This window comes from Drosophila subobscura, chromosome O (assembly GCF_008121235.1).
Source record: "Drosophila subobscura isolate 14011-0131.10 chromosome O, UCBerk_Dsub_1.0, whole genome shotgun sequence".
Taxonomy (NCBI): Eukaryota; Metazoa; Arthropoda; class Insecta; order Diptera; family Drosophilidae; genus Drosophila; species Drosophila subobscura.
Window position 1 is genome coordinate 7360122 of NC_048533.1, and position 23647 is coordinate 7383768.

Consider the following 23647-nt stretch of genomic DNA (forward strand, 5'->3'; position numbering starts at 1 on the left):
GGACTTTACTAATTGCTGCCTGGGATTTGTCAGTGAGAAGTTTCGGACTGGGGCCATATCCTCGCATATCTCAAATATAGACACCACAAGTGAGTTAAGCTTGATGTGAGCTAAAGTAATGGCTAATCAGGGCATCATGGCAATTTGAAATAATCGCAAATGGAGGACGAATCACAATAATTGTGGAACACATGAACTCCAATCTTTTAAACATCCTCCCACAGGGTGCTTTACTATGTATTACATGTAACAAAAGTGTTAAGAAGTACTATCCTGGCCCATGAGCTTTCTGAGCGATGAATTCCCTTTTTCTATTAGTTCCATAGATGGAATAAGTGCTGCTCCCAAAAGCTTAGCCAGAAGTCTCAAAAAGCAGATGTTGCTTCGTTTAAGCAGCTGCTTAAAAACAGTTGAAATACCAGATATTGCTCTGCCTTCTGTTAGAGCTCTCTCGTAGCAGTGCTGAAGTCCAATTATTTCTTTACATCCCTCATTTGGTAAGTAAAACAGTTCCCCAGACATGTATTTTTTATATCCATTACGTTTATTTTTTCTTTGAATGTAAATTAAATTTAAATTACACTGCCACAGCATTTCTAAATATACTTTATATATTGTTTTTTTTTTTTTTTTTCAAACGCATCTATGCCCTAATTGAATTTCGTTTTTGCTTCCTTTGCACGTTAAAGGGTTTTTGTTTTTTGGGTTAAAATAATCACAAACTAGTTTTATGCTCTACTTTCAGTGGATTTTGTGGCAACTTGAAATATAATTTGATCATATTTGTAAAAAGAAGAAACATAGCGTACATTCATACATTTTATTGTGTGTTTCACTCCTCTGCCGCGCGCGCTCCTCTTCTAACTGGAAAATCATTTGCAACATTTTGGAGGTGTTTTAGTTTAATTATTGTTGTTTTTTTTTATAGTAAACTTAAAATTAGTTAAATCGAGAATAATATACAATGTACAGGCCCATATAATGCCACATCAATCGTTCATTAAACAAATTGTTTTAAGCTTTAATTTCATTTTTTGTGTGTGTTTGTTTCAAATTAAAATTATAAACTAATTCCATGAATCACTCTGTTGCACTCGTGTGTTTGTGTGTGTGTATGAGGAAGTTTGTTCGACTAAAAAAATCAAATCTTAGCTGTGGTATCTTTTGCGTTTTTTTTGTTTTTGGTAAATTTTGTAGGCGGGTTCTGTGGTGTGTGCCAATCGTGGGATAAGGTTTGTAAAATGTATATAAAATAAATCACAATTTGTATACGCATATATGTATATATATGTACGTGTGTGTGTGTGTTTTGTGTGTCTGTGTATTTTGTGGGCGTGACGGACTCACAGGCCAACACAAGATCTGGGGGGTAGGACCTACATATTTATTAATATTTAATAATAAACATTTATTTATTGTTTAAAACAAAGCAGCTGGCAGCCACACAGCTCTCTCTCTTTCTCTCTTGAAAGCGAACCAAATCGAAAATTGTTCTTGATTAAAAACAAAAAGGTTGTTCTTTGGGGATCGACAACGACTAAGTGTACGGGGGACCTCCACTCCTTGCGCTCATATGAGAAACTGGCGGTCGGCAGCACTGTGTGGCAATGCGGCCACGCCTATGCCGCCCTGCGTGGGCGTTTGCAGGAACGCTGAATCGTTGGCCGCTGGCGTATTGATTGCTATGGGTTCGTAGATGGACCGATGCGGTGGCATATCCTCAGCATCCTTGAAGGAGCCGCTTAAATTCGGATTAAGGATGTTATTCGATGCGGGCGAGGCAATGGCAATTACCCCCGTTGTAGTCGTTGCAGTCGTCGCGGGCAGCCCCATCGTGGCACTAGTACCAGACTCAACGTGCTCCAGATATGGCGGTGCTGCCACACTAATTGAAATCGCCGGACGACGAAACAGGAAGCTGCCAAAATAAATTCAGAATTAGCTTCAAGCCACACGAAAAACTCAATGAGAAATAGGCATTACCCAAAATTAATGCGCGACCAAATCGAGGGACGTTCTTCGTTCAACTGTCGAGCGAGATGTTCGGGCAAATTTGGTGCACGATCAAAGGGATTCATGCGCTCACGAGTGGGCGACGTTGAGGTGTCTGGAAGAGAGGCATAGTCCAGCAGGGCTGTCACCAAAACAAAGAGAATTAAATGACTAATCAATAAAAGAGCAAAAATTACGCACCATCCTCATCATCCGAGCTTTGAGTCTCCTGCGCTTCAAATGGATTCCGGCCAGCGTCAGCACGTCGAAAGGTGCCATGTCGTGTGGTGCCTGGAGCAGCAGCTGTTGCCACACTGGAGCTACTACCGGCCGCTGCTGCACTGGCAGCGGATGAGGCGGATCCCTGACCACCCTGCCTGCCACCATTTGGCTGCTGTTGCAGCAGCGGCGTTGTATCATCATCCGTGTCGGTGACACTATCCAAAGAAGGCTGTCGATTCCGACTTGCGCGTTCTTCGCCTTTCGTAAAAACCTTGCGCTTGCAGATAGGACAAACGCGACGATTTTCAGTCAACCAGGGATCAATACAGTGTGTGTGATAGGCTGCAAGATAAATTTGTTGATTATCAATCGATTATCTACTGGAATAAAGGGGGACTCCCGCTTACGATGGAAGCATGGCAGCACACGCAGCTTGTCATCCTCAACGAATTCATCCAGACAGATCACACAGGTATCATATTTATTGTTCGTATTGTTCTTTGTGTAGCGCAGCACAGGCAACTTCTTCAGCATGCTCTTGGGCAGTCGATGGCGACGCAGACGACGCTGTTCGCGTATGCATTTGTATATCATATAGATTACCTAAAGAACACAACAAAACCATCCGTGAAAATAGGGATAACTATATCAAAGATTAGAGGCGCTTACCATGATGAGAAAGCAGAGGCCAATCAGTATGGAGAAGGGCAATATCAGTTGTGTGTTGATATTGAAGGGCAGCTCATCGTTGATGATTAGCACCACCTCGGGCGTGAAATATGTGGCCAGAGCCTTGCCCGTTGTATGGCCAACGAAGACGGAGGGTATGTGTATGCCCGACTGATTATCGGCGGACATTTGCTCTGCAAATTAGTAAGAATCAACAGGGTGTCCAGATGATTAACTGATGGATTCGCTTACCCAAATCATCTCCTTCGTTATTGTAGACAATCACAGCAGAGTAGCTTGCATTCTGTGCCATGCGCACCTTTATCTCAAAGGTGCAGCCACCGCCGCGTGATATCAGTGCCACAAACTTGGCCGCTGATGGGTAAATCAAATGCGGTGGCCTGCTCAGCGAATCACAACCATAGGCTTGGGGCATGGCAGGCACCACGTACACCTTGAGACCATTTGGCGGCAGTAGAGGACCAAATTGAGCTGGCAGAGCATTGAATTCCTCAATTAACTGTAAAACAAGATGAACAAATGAGTATTGATTGTTCTGTCATACAAAATATAAAATACTTGCCTGATTTGAGATGCGTCTATAGACAAGCACATGTCCACTGACCAAAGCCGCCTCATGGCAGACCAGACACAGACCCAGCAGGGCCAGTACCTGGCAGCTCTTTCTTGTGGTCATGCTGCTGCTGCTGCTGCTGCTGCTCCTGTTGCTGCCTGCAACTTGTGGTTCTTCTTCGAACAATTATTCCTTTTACACTGATGTTATTGCTGTTGCTCTTTGATGATTCCACTGCTGTTGCTCCTGCTGCTGCTGCTGCTTTGTGCTGTTACCATTCGCACTATTCGCATCTCTCATCTGTGTGCCACAGCCTGCTGCTATTTTTTTTGGGTAGAGACTGGAACTGGTGCTACAGTTGTAAAAGAAACAGAGTTTATAAATGAGTCGAGGGATAATGCCAGCTCAAGTCAAAGGCAAATAAACAGCTCAGCTGATAAGATAAACGGCTTGTGATCGTTATTTTTATATTTTTGTGCATGCGTATGCGTGTTCTGTTGATTATTCCACAAACATAACAAAAAATGCTTACTTTTTTGCCTTTACAGCTGTTCCCCGAAAGTGTCTGGTGGCAGCGGACACCGAGACACCCATGAAAATGCATTTTAAAACTTATGTAAGACAATCATTGCATTTCGCTGACGTCGGAACTGTCTGTGGCTTTGCTTTGCACCGTGATTGAGCTCAATTTGCCATCAATTGAAGTCTTGCGGCATAGTTTTTCGAAACTTCTTTGATAAGTAGCTCTTCAGATCTGTGTCAGCCGGCTTGGGCCCACAGAATGATGAATGACCGCTGCCCAAAAGTTCATAGACTTCAAGAATGCAATCCCACAAAAAATGTGGAAATTTTTCAACGAAAAATTGTCAAAAGCTGTTCTGTTAACATGTGCCGAAAATATGCATTAAATGTATAATTAAATAAAGGAAAACGTCACAGGCATTAGCACGTCGTCGTATAGAAATGTCGCTACAAAAGAGGACAGAAAATTGATAGACAAACGACGTAGCAGAAGTAGCAGCAAAAACATTAATGAGAACGTGACTTTTATTGTATGAACAAATATTAAATAAATAAATAGTCGTATGGACATAGGCAGAGAGGGGTTCTGAGAGAGTTTTGTAATTGAAACGGAGAGACGCGTGTGTGCGATAAGAATTCAAACGGGAGATGATTCATTTCTAATTGCAACAGGGGGGGTGTTGTGTTGACGGCTGGGTAATTGAATCTGCTTGAGTTTGGATTTTTGCCGAACAGCTGTGTTGCCTGAAAACAGCTGATACTTGACTATAAGCAAACATTTCTTGCTTATAGCTAATTTCCATTTAAGATAAGCAAAGAACAGATGGCTGTCATAAAGTTATTCCTATTATTCCAGCAGGGATTCCATTTTCCATTTCATTAATTTCCAACTCAATTCCTAAAATACCCTTATCGACATTGTTTCCCTCCCAAGCACACACACACCACACAAGAAGCCCCACACGATCGATTATCCTTGCAACGATAGGCATATCGATAAGCTAACGTTACTTATCGGGCAATGCTTTTGCGTTACAGCTTTTTTTCGTTAATCCACTTCTCACGAAGGCCGACACACACGCGTAACCCACCCCACCTACACACACACACACGCATGGGTGGGAATACCTTGAACTTTACAAGGCGCACATCGCACGAACCAACGCGAATTCAAGGTTTTGCTTTACATACCAATACATATAAATAAATCTGTCTATGTACCTGTAGTGGCAATGCGACAACAGGTGAAAAGGGTTGGGAGCACCAACAAAAGGAATAACCGATTCAAACGCTCAATTATTAACAACAAATAATTGCACTGGCTTTTGTTTGTGTTTTTTTTTGTCAGGCGTATCTCTCTCTCCCTATATCTGCATGTGTGGGTGGATGTGTTTGCGCGTGTGTGCGTGTGTTTAGCTGCTTAATTAACACCATACCACAACAAAGCAGCTGAGCTGATTTCCTGTCTTATTTCGCCCTTTATTCACGTATGTATGTACACTCGCATCGAGAACTCACTCGGTTATTGTTTATTTCAGGAATTCTGTTGATTTTGGCTGCCACTGTTTTGCTGCTTCGGGGTTTATTTCTGCAACCGATTTGTTTCTCTCTCAGCACTCGCTCGCCTTCTTGTCGCTAGCACTCGTCGCCATCGCAAAACAATTGCGTTTTATTTTGCTGCTGTTCTAGCACACTGCACAGGATCTATTCGTTAGTAATATTCAACAAGGACACAGGCGCTGATAGTTGTTCAGCATGGCAATCGAAAAATCAGGATACAAAACTTCTGCACTTTTTAATTATTGGATATTTATTTTTATTCCATTCCCACACACCAGTGTGACCGGCGATTAAAATATAAAGATACTGTCTGACTCACACAAACATACCAAAATATAACTTCTCATTTTCAAAATATACCGCAAAAATACGGATGAAAAACACATTCCCTGATTTTTATGTTCTGTTTAAAATTGTTAGCAAGCGAAGACTCTCAACCTTTAAACTATAGTTTCATCCGTTTGATGTATCAATTGTCTGTGGGCTTTCTGGTAGTTTTAAAAAGAGTATTCCTCAACGGGTAATTAGAAGCGTATGTAAACAAGTGGATAACTGCCGCTTCCACTAGTGGTCAGGTGTCGCTGTTGATAATTACATACATATGTTGTTTATTTGTAGGAAATGTGTAGTTCCTGTGTAGTTACCATGTAAAAACATGTACTGAAGAGTGCATTTTTATTTAGATGATCATTTATAGATTTATTTAAAAGAACAAAAACTAAATTCAGTTCATGCTGGGCCACATTTGAGGGCAATTTAATCTTAAGTCTAATGTACTTGAAATGCACAAATCTTGCAATCACATGATCTACAGCCTATTTAATCCACAAATACATCTTTCCTTGGATGGTGTGCTTCACGGGATTGATCTTCTTCAATATTTTCGTCATGGTCTCCACAAGGCGATCGCTCGAGACGCCAGTCTTTTTGTTCTTAAACTTGGTCAGCAGCTCGGTGGCAGTCAAGGGCTTGCGCTTGAGATACCGACGCACTGCCTCCTCGGTTATGCCATAGTCCCTATGGGAGAACATAAAAAATTAAGCCACAATTCTTTCGGGGGTATTCATGGGTTGCACTTACTCCACTTTGCTGCTAGAGAAGGAGGTGGGCAGAGAGGTCTGGATCTCGTTTTTAGTCCGTTTGGCTGGAGTGCTGGTGGGACTGTTGCTGGTGTCCGATCCGGTCAGATCGCTGGGTAGGCTGTTCATCTTGCGTTTGCTGGCATCGTTGTTCGCTGGCGTGGGAGTGGAGGATCGCGATTTGTTGGCATTGCTGCTGGTCGATGGCTTGCTGCTGGCGGCACTCTCCTTATCCTTTTCCTTCTCCTTTTCTTTCTCCTTGGTGGCAACCTTCTTCTTGGGCGGCCCATTGCTGAGATCATCCTCAGAGTCTGTGCTGTCCGTGCTAAAGTCCGTGGATGAGTCGCCACCGCTGCCGTTTGCCTTCGACTTTTTGTCATCCTTCGATGGCTTCTTCTTCTTCTTGTCCTTGGATGCTTCGTCTTTGTTCTTTTCCTTCTTCTTTTTCTCGCCATCCGCCTCATCCTTGTCCGACTCATCCGACTTCTTCTCATCCTCATCTTCCTCGTCCGAGGTGAGCAGCTTCCGTAGAGCATCCTCCTCGGCTACGCCCTTCATGTCCTTGTCCAGCTTGGATTCCGGATCTGGTTCACTGTGGGGAGGGAGGAAGCAACAGGTGTGTCAACAAGTGGTCATCATATAAAAGATAATGACACCAAAAACATACTCTTCACTGGACTCGGTGTCGTAGTCCCTTTCCCGGCCCTCTTCGTCGCCATCGTCCGACTCCTCGAACGCCTCATCGTCCACATCGCGTTTTTTCTTCTTTTTGTCGGCACCCTTTTTGCCCTTTCCTCCTTTGCCCTTGCTGCCATCGTCGCTGTCCTCCTGCTCCTTTTTCTTCTTCTCCTCCTCGTCTTCCGAGTCGGATTCATCCTCCGAGTCGATCCACTCATCCATGTCGGTGATTTTAAGTTCTTTGGACTTTTTGGTCGCTGCCTTAAGTAGTTTTGCCTCCTCCGGATCCTGCTCCTCCTCCTCGTCGCCACGCAACCTTTTGCGCAACATAAGCGAGAAGTAGTTCATGACCTTCTTCCGACGGCCGAACTCCTGCTCAGCCTCCTCCGCCGAGAGGGACTTGTACCGCTGAATGGGTTGGAAATTGTACCACTCATTCAGGGGATACGCCTCGATGGCACCATCCGGTGCATGGGTGAACACATAGAAGGCTGCATTCTCACCTACGCCGCCCTCCCGAATGCCCTTGAACTTTTTACCCATCTTGCCGCCGACCTTCAATATCCAGGGCTGTGCCTCCGGCCTGTACTTGCGCGCTATGATGCCGAACTTCTTGCGACGTGCCTCCTCGCGTTGATCACGATTGTACTCGGAGCCGGCACCAAACTTTGGCTGATCCTCGTCCATGCCTCGGAACTCCTTCATGTTGTTCTCCCTCTCCAGTTTGACATTTCGCCATTGGGCGAAATCCACATTCAGTGTGGCATTGAAGCGCATCACATGGTGCTTCTTTCGCATCTTTGGCACCCTAATTTTAAACTCCTGGACATTTGAGGATGCTGAGGCAGCCGCTGCAGACGTGGAGCTACTGCTGCTGCTGCTACTGCCACTGGCAGTGGTGCTGCTTGGCTGCTCATGAAATGGTAGTGGGTGTAGTGGAAGAATCAGCCAAAACGAAGGGATGTTTTGCTTACTGTGGACTTGGATACACTTGTCATGATAATTTTGATATTACGTGATTTTACTACTACTACTTTATGCTTAAAAATTAAATATTTGTGTGTGTTTTACTTAAAATTTATGAATTCATTGCAGAACTAGCGATGGGCAGATTGCCTGCAGAAATAGTGATGCATTTCGATAGGCACGGACTGCTATCGACATCGGAGTATCACCATACATTTGATGTCAACTTTGTGTTTTCAATTTTGTATTGATTGAATTTCAAGGAATTTAATTGAAAAATGTCGCGAAATGTGATGCTGACGGATGAACAGAGCAAATTGAATGCCCGCCTGGAGGCGCACATGGTGTACATATGCCCCGAGTGCGGAAAAGCCTTCCGGACACAGGCCGAGTGGCGTCAGCATTTGAATACAGTGAGTTCCGTCCATCCTGGTGCCATGGTCCCATTCTAATGTGATTCCTTTGCAGAAACATGACTATCTGAAGAAGACCTATACGGACTTTAACTTTATACAAATCGATGAGCGCTACCATGAGTGCCAGATCTGCTTCAAGTGGGTGGAGAATGCCCACAAGACAATCGCCCTGCTGCAGTACCATTATTTCATGCACTTGGAGCACAGCGAGACATATCGCTGTGTGCACTGCCGCATGGCATACACCCGGAGACGGGCCCTCAATGGCCACTTGCTGGACACGCACATGCGCGAGATTGAGAAGTACGAGACGAAGCTGCGACAAATGAAGAGAACTCAGAACCACAAGGCGACGGCGACGGCGTTACAGCCAGCGTCCGGCCGAGTGACACCGAAACGTCGCGGCCGTCCGCCAGGCACGGGTCGCAAGCGCAACGATCTGCTGCAAAAGGCCCTAATGGACATTGATCTGCAGGCAGAGGAGGAGAAATCCTCCCAGCCCAAGCCGAATGTTAGCGAGGTGAACCTCGACAGATGCCTGACGGCGTACGAGGATATTGTGCGCAAGGAGGAGGAACAGAAGCCCAAGTATGAGGCCGATTTGGATGCACTTTGCCAGGAGTTTTTCGATGATCCCGAAGCCGCTCAAGCCGAAGAGAAAGATGAGGAGAACCAAGAGATGGTCATCATTGAGATCGATGCTCTGGGCAAGGATGAGGTGGCGCAGCTAAAGAAGGAAATGCACACAGACCCGGAAACTTCATTCGGTGCAAGCAACGTCAAACGGCGACGAATGTCCACCAGCCCCACCAGGGATTCCGATACGGAGATCTCCACCAATGGCCTGATGAAACTCTTGTCCTTTTTGTGTCCCAAGTGCGGCAAAGAGGTCCATTCCATGGATGTGTGGCGCGAGCATGTGTTCGAGAAGCACGACTTTGAGCACTTCATTGAGAATAGCTTCAAGATCCTGGAGCCTGGACGCAAAAGCAAGTGCCTGCAGTGCCACGAGATCCAGCCCAGCACCAAGAGATCCGAGCTGCAGAAGCATTTCTTCAAGCATATGCCCTACCGCTCGTACCTAAAGTGCACCATTTGCCATCGCACGAAGACAAGTATGTCCAAAATGTTCAATCACATACGCTACAATCACCACGCGGAGCTGCAGCGCAAGAACAAGACGCAGCTGCTCATCAAGAAAGAGCCCAAAAGTCAAAGCCCCAGCCACAATCGTTATTCGGTCAAGAGAGATAAGCAAGAAGACGAAGAAGCCTCCGACGATGGCGAGGCTCTCCACTGCGATCACTGCCAGAAGTCATACAAGAGCCAAAGGCGCTACCAGCGCCATCTGGCCATGTGCACCAGAGGCGGAAGTGTCACAATGCGCTCTGCCACACCCATACAAGCGGGCGTCGATGCCCTAATGAATCATTTGCGTGAGGGACGAATGCGCATGCATGACATATGGAAAACGATGCAGTTGCAAAAGTTGTAGAAAATATAATAATAATTCCAAGAAAATAATAATTTATCCCAAAACAAAGTTGCAATATTTTATGCAGTGGAGCGTACACCATTTCCCTTTACTTTAACTTCGGATTCATTCATGAAAATGGAGGCTCTGGAACAACTGCAACGCGTTCAGCCCACAACATTCCAGCGTGCATCGCCTTTGGCTCTGGTTTTGGCATGCTGACGACGAAGGCGACGACTACGTGGCTGGTTTTTCCTGGGTTGGTTTTGGTAGCTACGTCTCATGGCTCTCTTGCCGCGATGTCGCCTGCTGCGGCTTCTACGCATACGACGGGCTCTGTCGACTGCTCGCGTTCGTTTTTGCAGACGTCTGGCGGCTCTCCTTCTAGCCGATCGTTCTTGCACCTTCCTGCTGTTGTACTCCACCTCATGGTTTGTGGTCACGATCATTACCTTGCCACGCTTATTGAGCACCTTTGCCTTCCGTACCATGGCCAAAAATCGTGCGAATTTTCTTTGAATTGCGGCTCTATCCTCTATCGCCTGCCCATCGTTGGCCTTTTCCTTTTCCATTTTCTCTTCTGCTTTAACTTCATCTTCCATTTCCTCCAAAGCATAGGAATCGTCAATGTTATCCTTTTCAGTTACAGCAGTAGGTTTCTTTACATTTTCTGGTGGAGGTTGTCCGCCAGGGAGCGGAGGAATCTGCTGCTGTACATTCGCCAAATCAGGTAACGGCGTTGATGCTCCTTGAGCTCCTCCTACTGTGGCTACTCCTCCACCTACGGTGGTTACTCCGAGTACGGTGGAAAGTCCTCCTACACCTGGAGTGATTGCTCCAGCTACAGTGATAAGTTCACCTCCTCCTAAAGTGGTTGCTCCTCCTGGTACAGTGGCAGCTCCTGCTACAGTGGTGGCTCCTGCTACAGGTGCGTCTCCTGCTACAGTGGTGGCTCCTGCTACAGTGGTGGCTCCTCCTGAAGAGGTTACTCCTTCGACGGTGGTAAGTTCTACTCCACCCACGGTAGTTGCTCCTCCTACAGTGCCTGCTCCAGCCACAGTAGTAAGTTCTCCTCCTGCTGCATTGGTTTCTGCTGCTACAGTGGTTGCTCCTTCACCCACAGCAGTTGCTCCTTCCACAGCAGTAGGTTCTCCTCCAGCTACAGTGGTTGCTCCTGCCCCAGATGTAGGTTCTCCAGCTGCAGTTGTTACTCCTCCTACTTCTCCTCCTGCTGCAGTGGTTCCTCCTCCTTCAGTGTTAGCTTCTCCTCCTGCTGCAGTGGTTGCTCCACCATCGGCTGCTCCTGCTTCTCCAACTGGTGTAGCGCCCTCAGCTGCTACAGTGGTTTCCCCATCCCCGTCCCTCCGTTGGATTTTGCTTCTTCGTCGTTTGACGGTACGAGTTTTAGGTCCACTTGTATGTCCTTTATTGGTTCGTGCCTTTGCTTTTTTTGGTTGAACTTTGGTTCTCTGACGGAGTGGAGGGCTTCGCCTCTTGACAGATCTGCGTCGTGCTGCTGGTGCTTCTGTTTCTCCACCAGCGGCGGCTGCAGTTGTCTCTTTCCCTCCTTCAGTTGTCTCTGCGCCTTCTGCTGCTGCAGCAGTTGTCTCTTTTCCACCTGCTGCTGCAGTTGTCTCTGCCCCTCCTTCGGCAACAGTTGTCTGTTCTCCTCCTGCTGCTGCAGTTGTCTCTTGCCCTCCTGCAGCTGCAGTTGTCATTTCTCCTCCTGCTGCAGTTGTGATTCCTCCTGGCGATTCTGTTGAGACTCCTCCTGCTGCTGCAGTTATCTCTTTCCCTCCTGGAGCTGCAGTTGTCTCTTTCCCTGCTGCTACAGTTGTCTCTTTTCCGCCTGCAGCTACAGTTGTGTGTGCTCCTCCTGCTCCTACAGTTGTCTCTTTCCCTGCTGCTGCCGTTGTCTCTTTCCCTCCAGCAGCTAAAGTTATCTTTTCTCCACCTGCTGCTGCTGCTGCTGCTGTTGTGATTCCTCCTGGCGCAGCAGTTGTAACTTCTTTTGGCGTTGCAGTTGTCTTGTCAATTCCTCCCCATGGATTTAAGTTTAATCCCCACTGCTTTTGGCCTTTTGGTCTTCTCTTATATTTTGGCTGTTTCAATGGCTCAAAGTCATGGGGTCCTGGGTGGAAAGGCTCCATTTCAGATTCATCATAGGAGGAGGACTCTGAGTCAGGTTCCGTTTCTTCAGCTGCTGGAGGCTCTCCGCCAGGCAGGAGACGCATCAGCTGCTGTGCATCGACTGGCGGTGGTATTACATTCCTCACGTAAACTTCACTGACGGAGCAGAGATTCTTGAAGGTGGGATTGTGGCCAGACTGACATTCTGCGCCAGGAACCTTGCTGCTGTTGTAAATGGGTTGACCCAACTGAGGGGCGAAGGCATAGTTGCAGGTCAGATAGGTCTGGAGCCAGCCGTTCTTGCTCTGTTGGACAACGGCACAGCCCACACGATTGCAATTGTCGACGACCATTTGTACAAAGTTCTCTCTGGGCTTGCTGCGGTGTGTGGGAGGGGGGAAGTGAGCGAGTGGTTAAACCTTCAGCAATGGTGAGAATTCTCTTACCCAAAATGCGGTCCAATGTAATTCAAAATGTCATCCATGGTGGTGACTTCGTGCTCACGAAACCACAAGCCAATGGCATTGTCGAGGATCTCCGGCATCCCACGATGCTTCGACAGGAGGCCACGATAGGCCACCGACTGGCCGACGTTCGCATATTGCAGGGTATTCCGGCACTCATCGAAATGGGGCGAACAGTCCTGCACATTGAAGCCAGCCAGGTAGGCCAGCTCCGGGTCCCAAGACATGGTGGCCATTTTAGCAGCCGCTGTCAGGCCACTGAAACCGCCACGTGCCACCTTATCCCTCATCTCATTGATGCGATTCACCAAGATATCCTGTTGCTTGCCATCAATTGGCATTATTTCAGCATCCAGCGAGCATTTCTTTCCCAGTCTCTGATGGATCACGACGATATAATGAGTGCCTACGTGGCACATTCTTTTTGTTTTGTGGGGGGGAAATACTCACGTTCTCCGTTGCTTTGCATGCCACATGTTTCCCTCCATTGGGGCAGAGTTTTGGATCGCAGTAATTAAGGTATATGAAATCAATGCCTACAGGAGATGCCAGTGGCAGTTCCAGGCAGAGGAGAAGGAACACCAGCACCTGTGCCAGCGGCAACATTTTCCAACCAGAAATCATTGCGAATTGACAGGTTTTCTGGCTTACAGTTTAATCCCTTAAATGATCCATGTAATTGGCAATTTCTTTGGTCCAAAATGAATTTTATTGTTTACAATTTTTGTTTAAATAATATACAAAACGTGAAAAATTCGATTTAACCGTGTAAATGGTGGGTCGTCGCTCCTTAAGGTCACGTCGCTGTTGTCTGAACTTTGATTTGAACTGCTCCTCGAGGGTTTGGATGCGTTCGCACATATTCAAATCGGCAATGATCTGCGGCCAATCGTCGTCAGCAAAGATGTCCATCAAGGCATCGAGTCCCTCGGACAGGGCCCACAGATCTTCCTCCTGTGCACAGGAATTCAGCAGGAACTGGACAATGCCCTTGACGAGCGCCTCCGACAAGAGGCAGCCCAGTGTGCCGAGCATGCGGTTCCAATTGACTCGAATGTCCATAATGGTGGCCTTTTGGGCGCTCTCAATGATCATGTTTAAATCATTTTCGGTTATTTGACTGAAGAGATCCTTGCGCGTCTTCAGCAGCGTCAAGGCGGAGCGCATTAGCGAGGTGATCGCCTCCATTATCGTGGCATCCTCTGTGCCCTTGAAGGCCTGCTGTCCGAGATGGAACCACATGTTGTAGATGTCATTGTGGCCACCCAGATCATGCACGGACAGCACGTTGCACAGATTTTGCAGGCAAATTAGATAGGAAACGCGCATCTTCGAGACCTTCTCGCGAATGTTCTCCTGCTGCGAGAGCATCTTCTCCAGTGCGAGGTCCAGGGGTTGGGCTTTCTGCCACAGTTTCTGCACCACATTGTTCTGTAGGATGGTTTCCACGAAATTCAGCGGCAGGGCACCCGCATCATTGTCCGCCGACTGCTCGTTCATATCGAAATCTACGACACTTTCGGTCTCCGACTGATCCGAGTCCGAGCCCCAACCCGATTGATCGTCGCTCGATCCGAGGTTGGTGATGATTTCTGCCACCAGACGTTGGGCATCCAACAGATACTCCAGATTCTTGACCACAGAATCCGCTTCACTTTGTGGTTTTGGCTGATTTTGGCTCTGTGCTTCGGACATTTCCTCCGTCTCCATGGAGATCTCCAGCACGGGCGCTTCGTTTTTGCTCTTCAGGTCTTTGATTTCATTCTTGCAGGTCATCAGCTGCGCCTGCGTGTCGATCGTTAGGAGTTTGTCCAGGCTGCTGAGGATCTCCCGCGTGTAGGCCGATGAGCAGGCGGGCACATTGCACAGAATTCCGGCCGCCAGAGCGCTCAGGTACAACAAACTGTGGCTTCCCTCAGTCACTTTGAGTAGTTCTGTCAGAATTGTGGCATTTGCTAGGAGGTTCCATGAGCTGGAGTTGTTTTCGGACACCACCAGCACCAGCTGAGCCACGGAAATGGCTATCTCCAGGCCAAACTTCTGGTAGTCCAGGCAGAGCAGCAGATTCTTCAGGAAGTTCGACTGATTGAAGGCTTCTGTGGCTGTGGGGGAGCTCTCGCAGAGGTTTCGTAGCAGGTGTGAGGCCTGCAGAAAGATGTCGGCATGCAGCTCCGACTCGAAGCACACTGGTTTCGTCAGATCGTAGCCCGCCACCAGCGACAGCAGGGCAGTCAATATATCATTGTCCACGAGAAAATCGCAGACCTCTGAGCCGAAAACGGAAAGGTTCCTCAGCGCTCCGGCGGCAGCGTCGCGAATGGCCATGTCCTTGTCGCACAGCATGGGTGCGGCAATGCGGACCAAGTCACTTTGGCAGATTTCCTGCACCTTTTCCTTGCGCAGGGCCAGCACCGCGAACGAATGCAGTCCATTCAGCTTTTCTTCGACATCCGGCCGTTGGAGGTGCACACTGATCGCTTCAATGGGTCCGCAGCTCTCCTCCTCGCTGTCAATGTCCTGGCCATTCATCAGGGAGGCGTCCAGCCCAACTCCGGCGGGGTTGTGTGTCTTTATTTTCCGTATTTTCCCCATTGCAAACAAAATCCGCGAGTGCACGTGTTGGAAAAACAAATCGGTTTTGAATGTGTGAGGGGTGGGGCCGTGCTGCTACACGGCGCTCTGCGATAGTTGCACGAACCTGGAACTGCTCACAAGAATTTGTTATTTATTAGCCAGAGCGTAACCATAGATTTTGCCTATGCGTTTTGGTTAATTTAGCACAGTTTGATTTCTCTAGGATTATCAATTAAAGTCTTTTTGCTCATATTAGCTAACTTCAGATATTTAGACCAACGGATCGCACTCATCTCTAGGAACGTAGCCGCTTTCCAGCACTGTCGGTCTGGACCAATCGATTGCACTTATCGAAAGCACACCTGCTTGTATTTACATCCCTAGCGGCAGAAAAGTGCAGAAAAAAGTGTGAAAATTTTTAAATGCAAAGCGAAAAAAGTGCAAAACTAGTAATTTGTGTGCAATGGAAACGAGTTTAGACGAGAGCATGGACAGTGATCGGGTCAGCTCGCCGGTCAACTTTCAGGAGGCGAATCAATCTCCGCCAGCAGTCGCGTTAAATATCAACGGCAATGGCAGTGGCAGTATCAGTCAAGAGGGGCCGAACGGCGTTGCTATAGCGAAGGAAAAACCGACCGAAGTCACTTGGTGAGTATCTGATGCCGACTATTCCACCCGATGGCGATATAGAAGCATACTAATTATGGTCTTATTCAAGGAGTAAACCCTTTAATGCATTTAGTGGCCGCCCCATCGGCGAACACTCGGCTCAGCAGCAGACGCTGCAGCAGCAAGCGCTCCAGCAGCAGCAGCAGCAACAACAGCCGCCGACACATCACCAACAGCTGCCTCCCCCTGGGGCCAATGGTGTAGCGGCTGCCACACCAGAGATTTGGGTGGAGACCAAGGCGGAGGATGGCCGCTCGTACTATTACCATGCAGTGACGCGGGAAACCACCTGGACACGTCCGGATGGGCCCACTGTCAAGATAATGACCCAAACCGAGGTCGAGGAGATGGCCAAGAGGCCGCCCAATGCGGCCATTAAGCCGGAACTGAAAACTGGGGAGCCATCGATGGGCTCTGAGATGTCAGCAGTGCCGCATCTGACATCCCAGCCACCGCCTCATCTGATGAGCCAACCCCCACCGAATGCAGCCGGTCCGCTGTTGTCGCAGCCTCCGCCCAATGTGCGTCAACAGCCGCCGCCCATGTTTCAGCCACCCGGTATGCAGCCGCCTCCTGGCTTTGGCCAGCCACCCTTCTGCATGCCCCCGCCAGCTTATGGTTTTCCGGGTGGTGCTGCTCCCGGTGGACCCTGGGGCGTGGGTGTGCCACCATGGCAGCAGCAGCAACAACAACAACAGCAGCACATGCACGCTCCGCCCGGTGGCCAGGATAAGCCCGCCAAGACGCTGATCATCAAGCCAGGCGTCATAGATCCAGCGGTGATTGCCCGTGCAGCAGAATGGTCAGAGCACCGTGCTCCGGACGGCAGACCGTATTATTACCACGCTGCCCGCGGGGAGAGCGTTTGGGAGAAGCCGCAGGCTCTGAGGGACATGGAGGCGGCCCGCATGGCAGCTCACTCTGGTGTGGCCCCTGCAGTGGGTCCTCCAGGCGGAATTCCCCATTTGCTGCCCAATCCGATGATGCACATGCCTCCGGGCACAGCGCCACCGGGATTTGATCCGCAAATGGCCTACGCGGCAGCTGCCGCCGCCATGAAAGCGAACACCGAGAGCGCCAAGGCATCGCAGGCAGCCGCCTTAGAGAAGGAGGCGAAGAAGGCCGCCGAAGAGAAGCGCAAGAAGGAGGAGGAGCAGAAGAAGCAAGCGGCGGCCACGGCCAAGCAGACGGACAAGTCGCGTCCCGTGACGAGCACCCCCATTGCGGGCACGCCCTGGTGTGTGGTCTGGACTGGCGATGCTCGTGTCTTCTTCTACAATCCCTCGACGCGTACTTCGGTGTGGGATCGTCCGGAGGATCTAATGAATCGCGAGGATGTGGACAAGGCCGTCAACGATAGACCCGAGCAGCTGAAAACGGAGGAGGAAAAGTCCGCGGAAGCAGCAGAACAGAAGACCAGCGAGGAGGCAAGAGAAGAGGCAGCCGCAGCTTTGGCTCTGTCGCAGGCACAGCAGCCGGATGTGCAGCACGTGGAGCCAGAGGAGGAGGATGACGAGGAGGTCATAAAGATTGGCACTGAATCCGAGTCCAGTGTCGAGGAAGTCCCCACCAAGCGCGTGCGGATGGGTAAGAAAAGTATTGAGCGACCATAATTACCATTAGTGGCTTCCCCATTAATCAGTGATCTTCCATTTAAGTGACAAAATCGAAGCGAGCCGAGGATGCTGCATTGGAGGCCGAGCAGAGGGCGGCCAAGGAGCGAGCCCTCATACCCCTGGAGATGCGCGTCACGCAGTTCAAGGAGATGCTGCGGGAGAAGGATGTGTCGGCGTTCAGTACGTGGGAGAAGGAGCTCCACAAGATTGTCTTTGATCCGCGGTATCTGCTGCTCACATCCAAGGAACGCAAACAGGTATTTGAAAAGTATGTCAAGGATCGGGCCGAAGAGGAGCGTAAAGAGAAGCGCAACAAGATGCGACAGAAGCGCGATGATTTCCGTAGCCTAATGGAGGAGGCCAGGCTGCATGGCAAGTAAGTATTGAGCGGAGTCTGATGGATTAATTCAATGGTTTGCTCACTCCCATTTGTTTTCACAGATCCTCCTTCTCAGAGTTTAGCCAGAAGAATGCCAAGGAGGAGCGATATCGGGCCATCGAGAAGGTGCGCGAGCGCGAGAGCCTCTTCAACGAGTACATTGTGGAGGTGCGACGACGCGAGAAGGAGGACAAGCAGCTAAAAAAAGAACAGGTAGGCTTATGGCAGGTTATACGATGCTGTTCAACTTTCTTACGTATGCAAATGAATCGATGTATCTATGCCAATTATATACCAAACAAAATATTCTATAAACATTATCTATTTTAATCTTAATCTGTATACAAAGCGTATTTACATAATATGATTGATTTTTTGTTAACTTTTAAACATAAAACAACGTGTGTGAACCCAACCAAATCTGAAACTGAAACTGATACTGAAACCCTGAAACGCATTGCATTTGCCCTTTGACCGACGACGACCATGTTGTGTTCCGTTGTGTCCACACAAAAATGCATTGCCTGTGGCCACGGTTTACCACTGTTAGCCACTAGCTACTACAACTAGCTACAGATTACAGCACAAATGCACCACCACCACAACCACCACTCAAATAGACACCAACAAAAACCACACAAAACGACAGCAACAACAACAACAGCCATCTTCAACAACAACGTCGTCATCGCACCATCGAACACCACGCACACCACGCTTGCAAACTGTGTGGTGAGTTTTCTCAATCAAACCAAAACCAAAAGAATTCCATTTAAAAATTTGTTTTTCTGCAAAAAAAAAAACAAAACAAATTTGGAAAACAAAAAGACATTTTAAATGGACAACAATGGAAAGGTTCTGTTCTGCCAATATACTGCAAAGTATTGTGAATAATTGTTGGTGTGATTTCCACTTCCCGCCCCATGCCCCACGTCGCCCCCGAAATTGTAGGATGTGATGTGAGGATGTGATAAAAATGGATAATTGAATGGAGCAGAAATGGATAAATGGCATTGGAGTTATTGGCATTTTGTAAACATATATCACATGATGAGATCATGTTGGTACAGAGAGAGAGAGAGAGAGGGAGAGTGAAAGAAGAACCCTTCAGGCGGTAATAGGAGGAAGGAGGAGCTGCAGCAGCAAGAGGAGCGAACGGAGGAGAGCCACAGCTTGCAGGGTGTCTTCGGCGCGCTGAGCAAACAGTATGAATAATACGTAATTTAATTAACCCAATATTTTCCGTTTATGTTTTACAATAATAAAGACACCCATCCCCACGCCCCGCCTCAAGAGTTCTGTGTGGCCCCCTAATGGAGCGCAAAGAGATCCGATGTCCCCATGTCCATGGAGATCTTTGCACTTGCAGGCGCCCCCCCAAACCTCACATATAACTTTATTGTATACTATTATATGTATTTATTGTAGCTCTATAAAACACTGTACGCTTCGGCCATGGCCTGAAGTCTATTTATGTAAAAACTTTTAAAGGCCCTGCTTTAAGCACGTATTCACAGAGAGAGAGAGAGAGAGAGAGAGCGGAAGTTAGCCAAATGTGGTCTGATTATTGCTTGGTAACCATAAATGCACTTGCCTTTCCATTCCCGTTGATTGCATTCTTCTTTTGTATTTTTCCCGCACCCTAAACATTACTTTCACACATTTTATTTCTCTTTTCTGTGGTCTGAAAGTCCTTTCGTGCTTCTACATGTAGATCTAACGCTCTCTCTCTTCACGCAGCTAGGGCCTAAAACTAATCAAAGAACTTCTCTTTCAGTTACGTCTTTGAAAAACTAATCCAAAATCAACCTCTCTTGCAGGGCAAACAGAAGCGTGTAACTATGTTTTGTTAGCCATAAGAAATTACTAGAAACTAAGCCCTAAGTTTGTTCTTTAAGCCAATAGATGGTTAAGTGAAGAATCGCATCAATGCCAGATCTCTAATTCGAGCTCTTTGTTTCTTTTCTCTTCCGCATGGCTGTCATGTCAAATGTCATTCTCCTCCTTTTACAAACACACTCTCTAGATACGCAAGGACTTTCTCGATATGCTGCGAGAGCGGCACGACATTGAGCGGCATACGCGTTGGTATGACATTAAGAAGAAGCTGGAGTCGGATCCGCGGTACAGGATAGTGGACTCGATGTATCGGGAGGAGTACTTCGAGGATTATCTGCACGTAATGAAAGAGGAAAAGCGCAAGGAGCGCGAGCAGCGGGAACAGCGGGAGAGAGAGCGGCATCGGGAACGTAAATCTGATCGCAAGGACAAGGATAAGGATAAGGAGAAGGACAAGGACAAGGAGAAGAGTCGCAAGGATCGTGGCCGTAGTCGCTCCAAGGACAAGGATCGTGAGCGTAAATCCTCCAAGGACAAAGACAAGGAGAAGGACAAGAGCAAGTCAGAGAAGAGCAAAAAACGAGACACACCCGTAAGTTGTTTCTTTCTTTGAGAGAATTGAGTGATCCTTTACCAAACGAATTTTTGATATTATTGCAGGAGGAGGGCGAACACCATGACGACTCGGAGCGCGAGGAGCGTGCAGGCAGCGATGACAGTGAAGTGGCTCGCCAGCGTGTGAGCGAAGCCGAGCAGAAGCAAAAGGAACGCGAAAAGAAGCTCCGTGCTGAGCAGAGTATTCGCGAAAGAGAGAAGGAGGTGCAACGAACCCTGGCCGGTCATCTGCGTGATCGGGACAAGGAGCGTGAGCATCACAAGCGGGACGAGAGCATTGGACACTTTACGGCCCTGCTGACGGATCTCGTGCGGACTGCAGACTTCACCTGGAAAGAGGTGAAGCGGCAGCTGCGCAAGGATCATCGATGGGAGCTGATCGAGCCACTTGATCGGGATGATCGCGAGAGGTAGGCAACGAAATCAAACAATCAATTCCATACTTAGTTTTCTTTTTGAAGAATCTTCAATGTTCACATTGACAATCTGATGAAGAAGAAGCGCGAGAGATTCCGCGAAATGCTCGACGAGATTGGCACCCTACAGCTGACGAGCACTTGGAAGGAGATCAAGAAAATGGTTAAAGAAGATCCGCGATATCTCAAATACAATTCGGAGAAGGGGGAGCGTGAGTTCAGGGATTACATCAAGGACAAAACGCTGCACGCGAAGACGGCGCTGCGTGAGCTCTTGCAGGAGTGCAAGTTCATTACCCACAAGAGCAGCGATCTCATCAAGGAAAATGCCAATCATCTCAAGGAAATACAAGATATACTCAAGAACGATAAGCGGTAAGTTGGAGCATAGCATCTCTGCCGAATCTCATCTCTAATATCTCCTTAATTTTAGCTACTTGGTGCTCGATCACTTGGAGGAGGAGAGGAACGTCATTGTGCTGGGTTTCGTGGAGGAGCTGAACAAACGCGGACCACCGCCACCACCCACAGCATCCGAATCGACGCGTCGCAACAAATAGTGGCACTATGGCCCTCCCACGAAGCCCATCAGCCCCTTACCCCCAACGCCCTAAAAACAACGCCTAAACGCTAAACACTAAACGCTATATTCAATTTAATCTAATAAATTAAATTATTTTATGTCCTGTGTAGCTTCTAATATTTTAATTATTTACAATGAATAAAATACACCATATACACAACAAATAATTTCTGACACTTGTCAAGATTTTCAATCATATACTCGTATATATATATATATATTTATTGATCATTTATGTAATATATATAAGATTTGCTTTTGTCACCTATACATACATATATATCGATCTTTTGTTTGCAATTTCATAATTCTATCTCTAAACGTACTTCTTATACACCATTTAATTTCTCTTCCATCGCATCGTTCATCGTTTCCTTACGCGGTTCATTGCTACCCATTTATTGTTTCATACACATTCGTTCGTTCTGTTCGGTTTTTGCAGTTTTTTTTACCAATCTATAAATACGAATACCATAAATTATACACTACACAAATACAATTCAATAATCTCCATAATTTTAGTTGCATATATTTTCATATTTCGTTTTCCAATGCCAGTCGTCAGACTTCGTTTTCCTTTTTATCATCATCCTTCAGCATCTTTGCTTTTGGCTCTTCTATCATTCAATCAACTCTCCTCTTCGTCGAAAAGATCTTCCAGTTTCTACATGTTTTGTGTTTTTGTTTTTTGTTTAGGAACTAATAGCGAAAATAATGCGCTGTGTTTTTGTAAAAAATTCTTTTTCCTCTCATTTATCATAAAGTTTCATTTGGTTTGTTTCCTGGTTGTTAACGAATGTTCCACTAGCCAAATACTCTGCTACTTGGACGAGGGACGATACACACACTATTTTGTAGGGTATCTGCTGATCGAAATATCGCATCTAGTAAATAAATAATTCATAATGAATGATCAGCTGCGACCTAATGTCCCATAATGTTATTCATGTCTAACTCAGTATGATTTTGGAAGTTGGAATTTGAGCGATAAAGATCGCAGTCAGGGAAACGATCTGTACTAATGAAATGTGAATGACCCAAAGCTAAAAATTTAATTCTTACTGAACGCAAAGTAACTATTTGTAGTAATTAAACCTGAATGATCATAAGCTCTCACTGATCCCCAATCTATTATTAATGAACACCATCTCCCCATTTACGTATACACGCCCCCTACACCCCTTCAACACATTCACACACTCCACTCTCTATCGCTGTTAGCTGGTGTTTTAGTTTAGACTGACTATTCTATAATTTGTTTCATTACTATATAGTACGGCTAGATCATCTGTTAGTTTCTACCATACATATACTCGTATGTATGTACTATTTACTTGGTGTTTTGCTCTTATTTAATGCATTATTACGGTTTCGGTTAGGCACAAAGTAACTGGTTTTCCTTTCAATCCGTCATCGTCTGTGGGGGTTTTGGGTTCTGGTTTTGTCTCCATGGTTCAGTATCGAATTTTACATGCTAATTGTTTATTCTCTAGTTATACTCGTACTCGTATATTTAGTTGCTACTATCAATGCAATGTTAGTGTGTTGTTTTTCTTCGTTTCTTCATATATATCATTCTCTCTATATAATATTGCTACAGGTTTGATTTTGTTGGTGTTTTTGTTGTTGTTTCTATAATAAACCACATTGCATTTGTTTGTAAATTCAACAATACAGGTGTGTGTGTGTGTGTGTCGTGTATTCTATGTATCTCTAAATATAATTAGTAAATTCTATTACAATTAGATTTTCTCGTTTGTTTTTGATTTACAGACATACAAAATCTGGAGAGTGAAGAGGGTGTAATTGTGGGGATCTATTCAAAAAATCTCAGACAAAAAAAGCATACAACAAAAGAGAGTAGCAAATAAAAAACATGAACTTGAAATCATATATAAAAAATATATATATATATTTATTACATAAAGCAGTTTAGGTAACTAAACTAAAATCAGCATTAATACTCCTAGTCATTAGATTAGTTAGCAATCCAAAGCAGTTCCTCCTTCTCCTCTCTTACGCTTTCTTGTAGAAATTGAATGGAAAAATAAATTTTTAAAAATCAAAAGTAGTGCTTTATACATGGTACATGTATCGTATCGTATATATGTATATATATTTTGTTTTGTTTTTTTAAATGCAAAAGTTACCAATTGTAATGTTTTATAATGTAAATCTGGACAACTATAAAGTAAATGTTTTTTTTTTTG

At 46.5% G+C, this 23647-nt stretch overlaps 6 protein-coding genes across 13 annotated transcripts; 2 read left to right on the top strand and 4 right to left on the bottom strand.

The window, feature by feature from the left end:
- Positions 1 to 670: 670 nt before the first annotated feature.
- LOC117897425 (E3 ubiquitin-protein ligase RNF13) lies at positions 671 to 5825 on the bottom strand. Of its 2 annotated transcripts, none has more exons than XM_034806262.1 (8): positions 5498 to 5825; positions 3467 to 3809; positions 3136 to 3403; positions 2884 to 3077; positions 2622 to 2817; positions 2194 to 2556; positions 1984 to 2134; positions 671 to 1918 (listed from the first exon to the last, which is right to left on the bottom strand). In XM_034806262.1, exons 2-8 carry the CDS (start codon positions 3578 to 3580, stop codon positions 1570 to 1572), a joined length of 1635 nt encoding a protein of 544 aa, XP_034662153.1. In that variant the 5' UTR covers positions 3581 to 3809; positions 5498 to 5825; the 3' UTR covers positions 671 to 1569. The 2 variants fall into 2 exon arrangements, with proteins under 2 accessions (XP_034662153.1, XP_034662154.1); XM_034806263.1 differs by having other exon boundaries at positions 5479 to 5825.
- Positions 5826 to 6267: 442 nt separating this feature from the next.
- LOC117897424 (general transcription factor IIF subunit 1) lies at positions 6268 to 8436 on the bottom strand. The gene is made up of 4 exons (XM_034806261.1): positions 8271 to 8436; positions 7286 to 8205; positions 6620 to 7210; positions 6268 to 6556 (listed from the first exon to the last, which is right to left on the bottom strand). Exons 1-4 carry the CDS (start codon positions 8292 to 8294, stop codon positions 6355 to 6357), a joined length of 1737 nt encoding a protein of 578 aa, XP_034662152.1. The 5' UTR covers positions 8295 to 8436; the 3' UTR covers positions 6268 to 6354.
- Positions 8437 to 8479: 43 nt separating this feature from the next.
- On the top strand, positions 8480 to 10208 carry LOC117897426. Its single transcript, XM_034806264.1, has 2 exons — positions 8480 to 8675; positions 8731 to 10208. The coding sequence occupies exons 1-2, from the start codon at positions 8541 to 8543 to the stop codon at positions 10171 to 10173; spliced, it is 1578 nt and encodes a 525-aa protein (XP_034662155.1). The 5' UTR covers positions 8480 to 8540; the 3' UTR covers positions 10174 to 10208.
- Positions 10209 to 10230: 22 nt separating this feature from the next.
- Positions 10231 to 13372, bottom strand: LOC117897419 (collagen alpha-2(I) chain). Of its 3 annotated transcripts, none has more exons than XM_034806253.1 (4): positions 13197 to 13372; positions 12729 to 13123; positions 12227 to 12660; positions 10231 to 12049 (listed from the first exon to the last, which is right to left on the bottom strand). In XM_034806253.1, exons 1-4 carry the CDS (start codon positions 13368 to 13370, stop codon positions 10320 to 10322), a joined length of 2733 nt encoding a protein of 910 aa, XP_034662144.1. In that variant the 5' UTR covers positions 13371 to 13372; the 3' UTR covers positions 10231 to 10319. The 3 variants fall into 3 exon arrangements, with proteins under 3 accessions (XP_034662144.1, XP_034662143.1, XP_034662142.1); XM_034806252.1 differs by having other exon boundaries at positions 10231 to 11760; positions 11869 to 12660; XM_034806251.1 differs by having other exon boundaries at positions 10231 to 12660.
- Positions 13373 to 13437: 65 nt separating this feature from the next.
- Positions 13438 to 15409, bottom strand: LOC117897423 (HEAT repeat-containing protein 3). Its single transcript, XM_034806260.1, has one exon. The coding sequence runs from the start codon at positions 15336 to 15338 to the stop codon at positions 13455 to 13457; it is 1884 nt and encodes a 627-aa protein (XP_034662151.1). The 5' UTR covers positions 15339 to 15409; the 3' UTR covers positions 13438 to 13454.
- A 265-nt stretch (positions 15410 to 15674) lies between these two features.
- Positions 15675 to 21604, top strand: LOC117897418 (transcription elongation regulator 1). Of its 5 annotated transcripts, none has more exons than XM_034806246.1 (8): positions 15679 to 15968; positions 16039 to 17585; positions 17648 to 17981; positions 18047 to 18197; positions 20011 to 20415; positions 20484 to 20848; positions 20900 to 21229; positions 21288 to 21604. In XM_034806246.1, exons 1-8 carry the CDS (start codon positions 15784 to 15786, stop codon positions 21412 to 21414), a joined length of 3444 nt encoding a protein of 1147 aa, XP_034662137.1. In that variant the 5' UTR covers positions 15679 to 15783; the 3' UTR covers positions 21415 to 21604. The 5 variants fall into 5 exon arrangements, with proteins under 5 accessions (XP_034662141.1, XP_034662140.1, XP_034662139.1 ...); XM_034806247.1 differs by having other exon boundaries at positions 16039 to 17576; XM_034806249.1 differs by lacking the exons at positions 20011 to 20415; positions 20484 to 20848; positions 20900 to 21229; positions 21288 to 21604 and adding exons at positions 18535 to 18716; positions 18813 to 19188 and having other exon boundaries at positions 15676 to 15968.
- The last annotated feature ends 2043 nt before the right edge of the window (positions 21605 to 23647 follow it).

Bases quoted from the DNA above. Each gene is read 5' to 3' on its own strand.
- LOC117897419 (XM_034806251.1), bottom strand. From the start codon at position 13,370: ATGATTTCTGGTTGGAAAATGTTGCCGCTGGCACAGGTGCTGGTGTTC. The intron at 13,124-13,196 runs GTGAGTATTTCC...GTGATCCATCAG, and splicing joins CATGCAAAGCAACGGAGAAC to AGACTGGGAAAGAAATGCTC. The intron at 12,661-12,728 runs GTAAGAGAATTC...CACACACCGCAG, and splicing joins TACATTGGACCGCATTTTGG to CAAGCCCAGAGAGAACTTTG.
- LOC117897418 (XM_034806246.1), top strand. From the start codon at position 15,784: ATGGAAACGAGTTTAGACGAGAGCATGGACAGTGATCGGGTCAGCTCG. The intron at 17,586-17,647 runs GTATTGAGCGAC...CTTCCATTTAAG, and splicing joins CGTGCGGATGGGTAAGAAAA to TGACAAAATCGAAGCGAGCC. The intron at 17,982-18,046 runs GTAAGTATTGAG...TTGTTTTCACAG, and splicing joins GAGGCCAGGCTGCATGGCAA to ATCCTCCTTCTCAGAGTTTA.
- LOC117897425 (XM_034806262.1), bottom strand. From the start codon at position 3,580: ATGACCACAAGAAAGAGCTGCCAGGTACTGGCCCTGCTGGGTCTGTGT. The intron at 3,404-3,466 runs GCAAGTATTTTA...CTTGTTTTACAG, and splicing joins ATAGACGCATCTCAAATCAG to TTAATTGAGGAATTCAATGC. The intron at 2,557-2,621 runs GTAAGCGGGAGT...TTTATCTTGCAG, and splicing joins TGTGCTGCCATGCTTCCATC to CCTATCACACACACTGTATT.
- LOC117897423 (XM_034806260.1), bottom strand. From the start codon at position 15,338: ATGGGGAAAATACGGAAAATAAAGACACACAACCCCGCCGGAGTTGGG.
- LOC117897426 (XM_034806264.1), top strand. From the start codon at position 8,541: ATGTCGCGAAATGTGATGCTGACGGATGAACAGAGCAAATTGAATGCC. The intron at 8,676-8,730 runs GTGAGTTCCGTC...ATTCCTTTGCAG, and splicing joins GGCGTCAGCATTTGAATACA to AAACATGACTATCTGAAGAA.
- LOC117897424 (XM_034806261.1), bottom strand. From the start codon at position 8,294: ATGACAAGTGTATCCAAGTCCACA. The intron at 8,206-8,270 runs GTAAGCAAAACA...TTTCATGAGCAG, and splicing joins CAAGTGTATCCAAGTCCACA to CCAAGCAGCACCACTGCCAG. The intron at 6,557-6,619 runs GTAAGTGCAACC...GTTCTCCCATAG, and splicing joins TTCTCTAGCAGCAAAGTGGA to GGACTATGGCATAACCGAGG.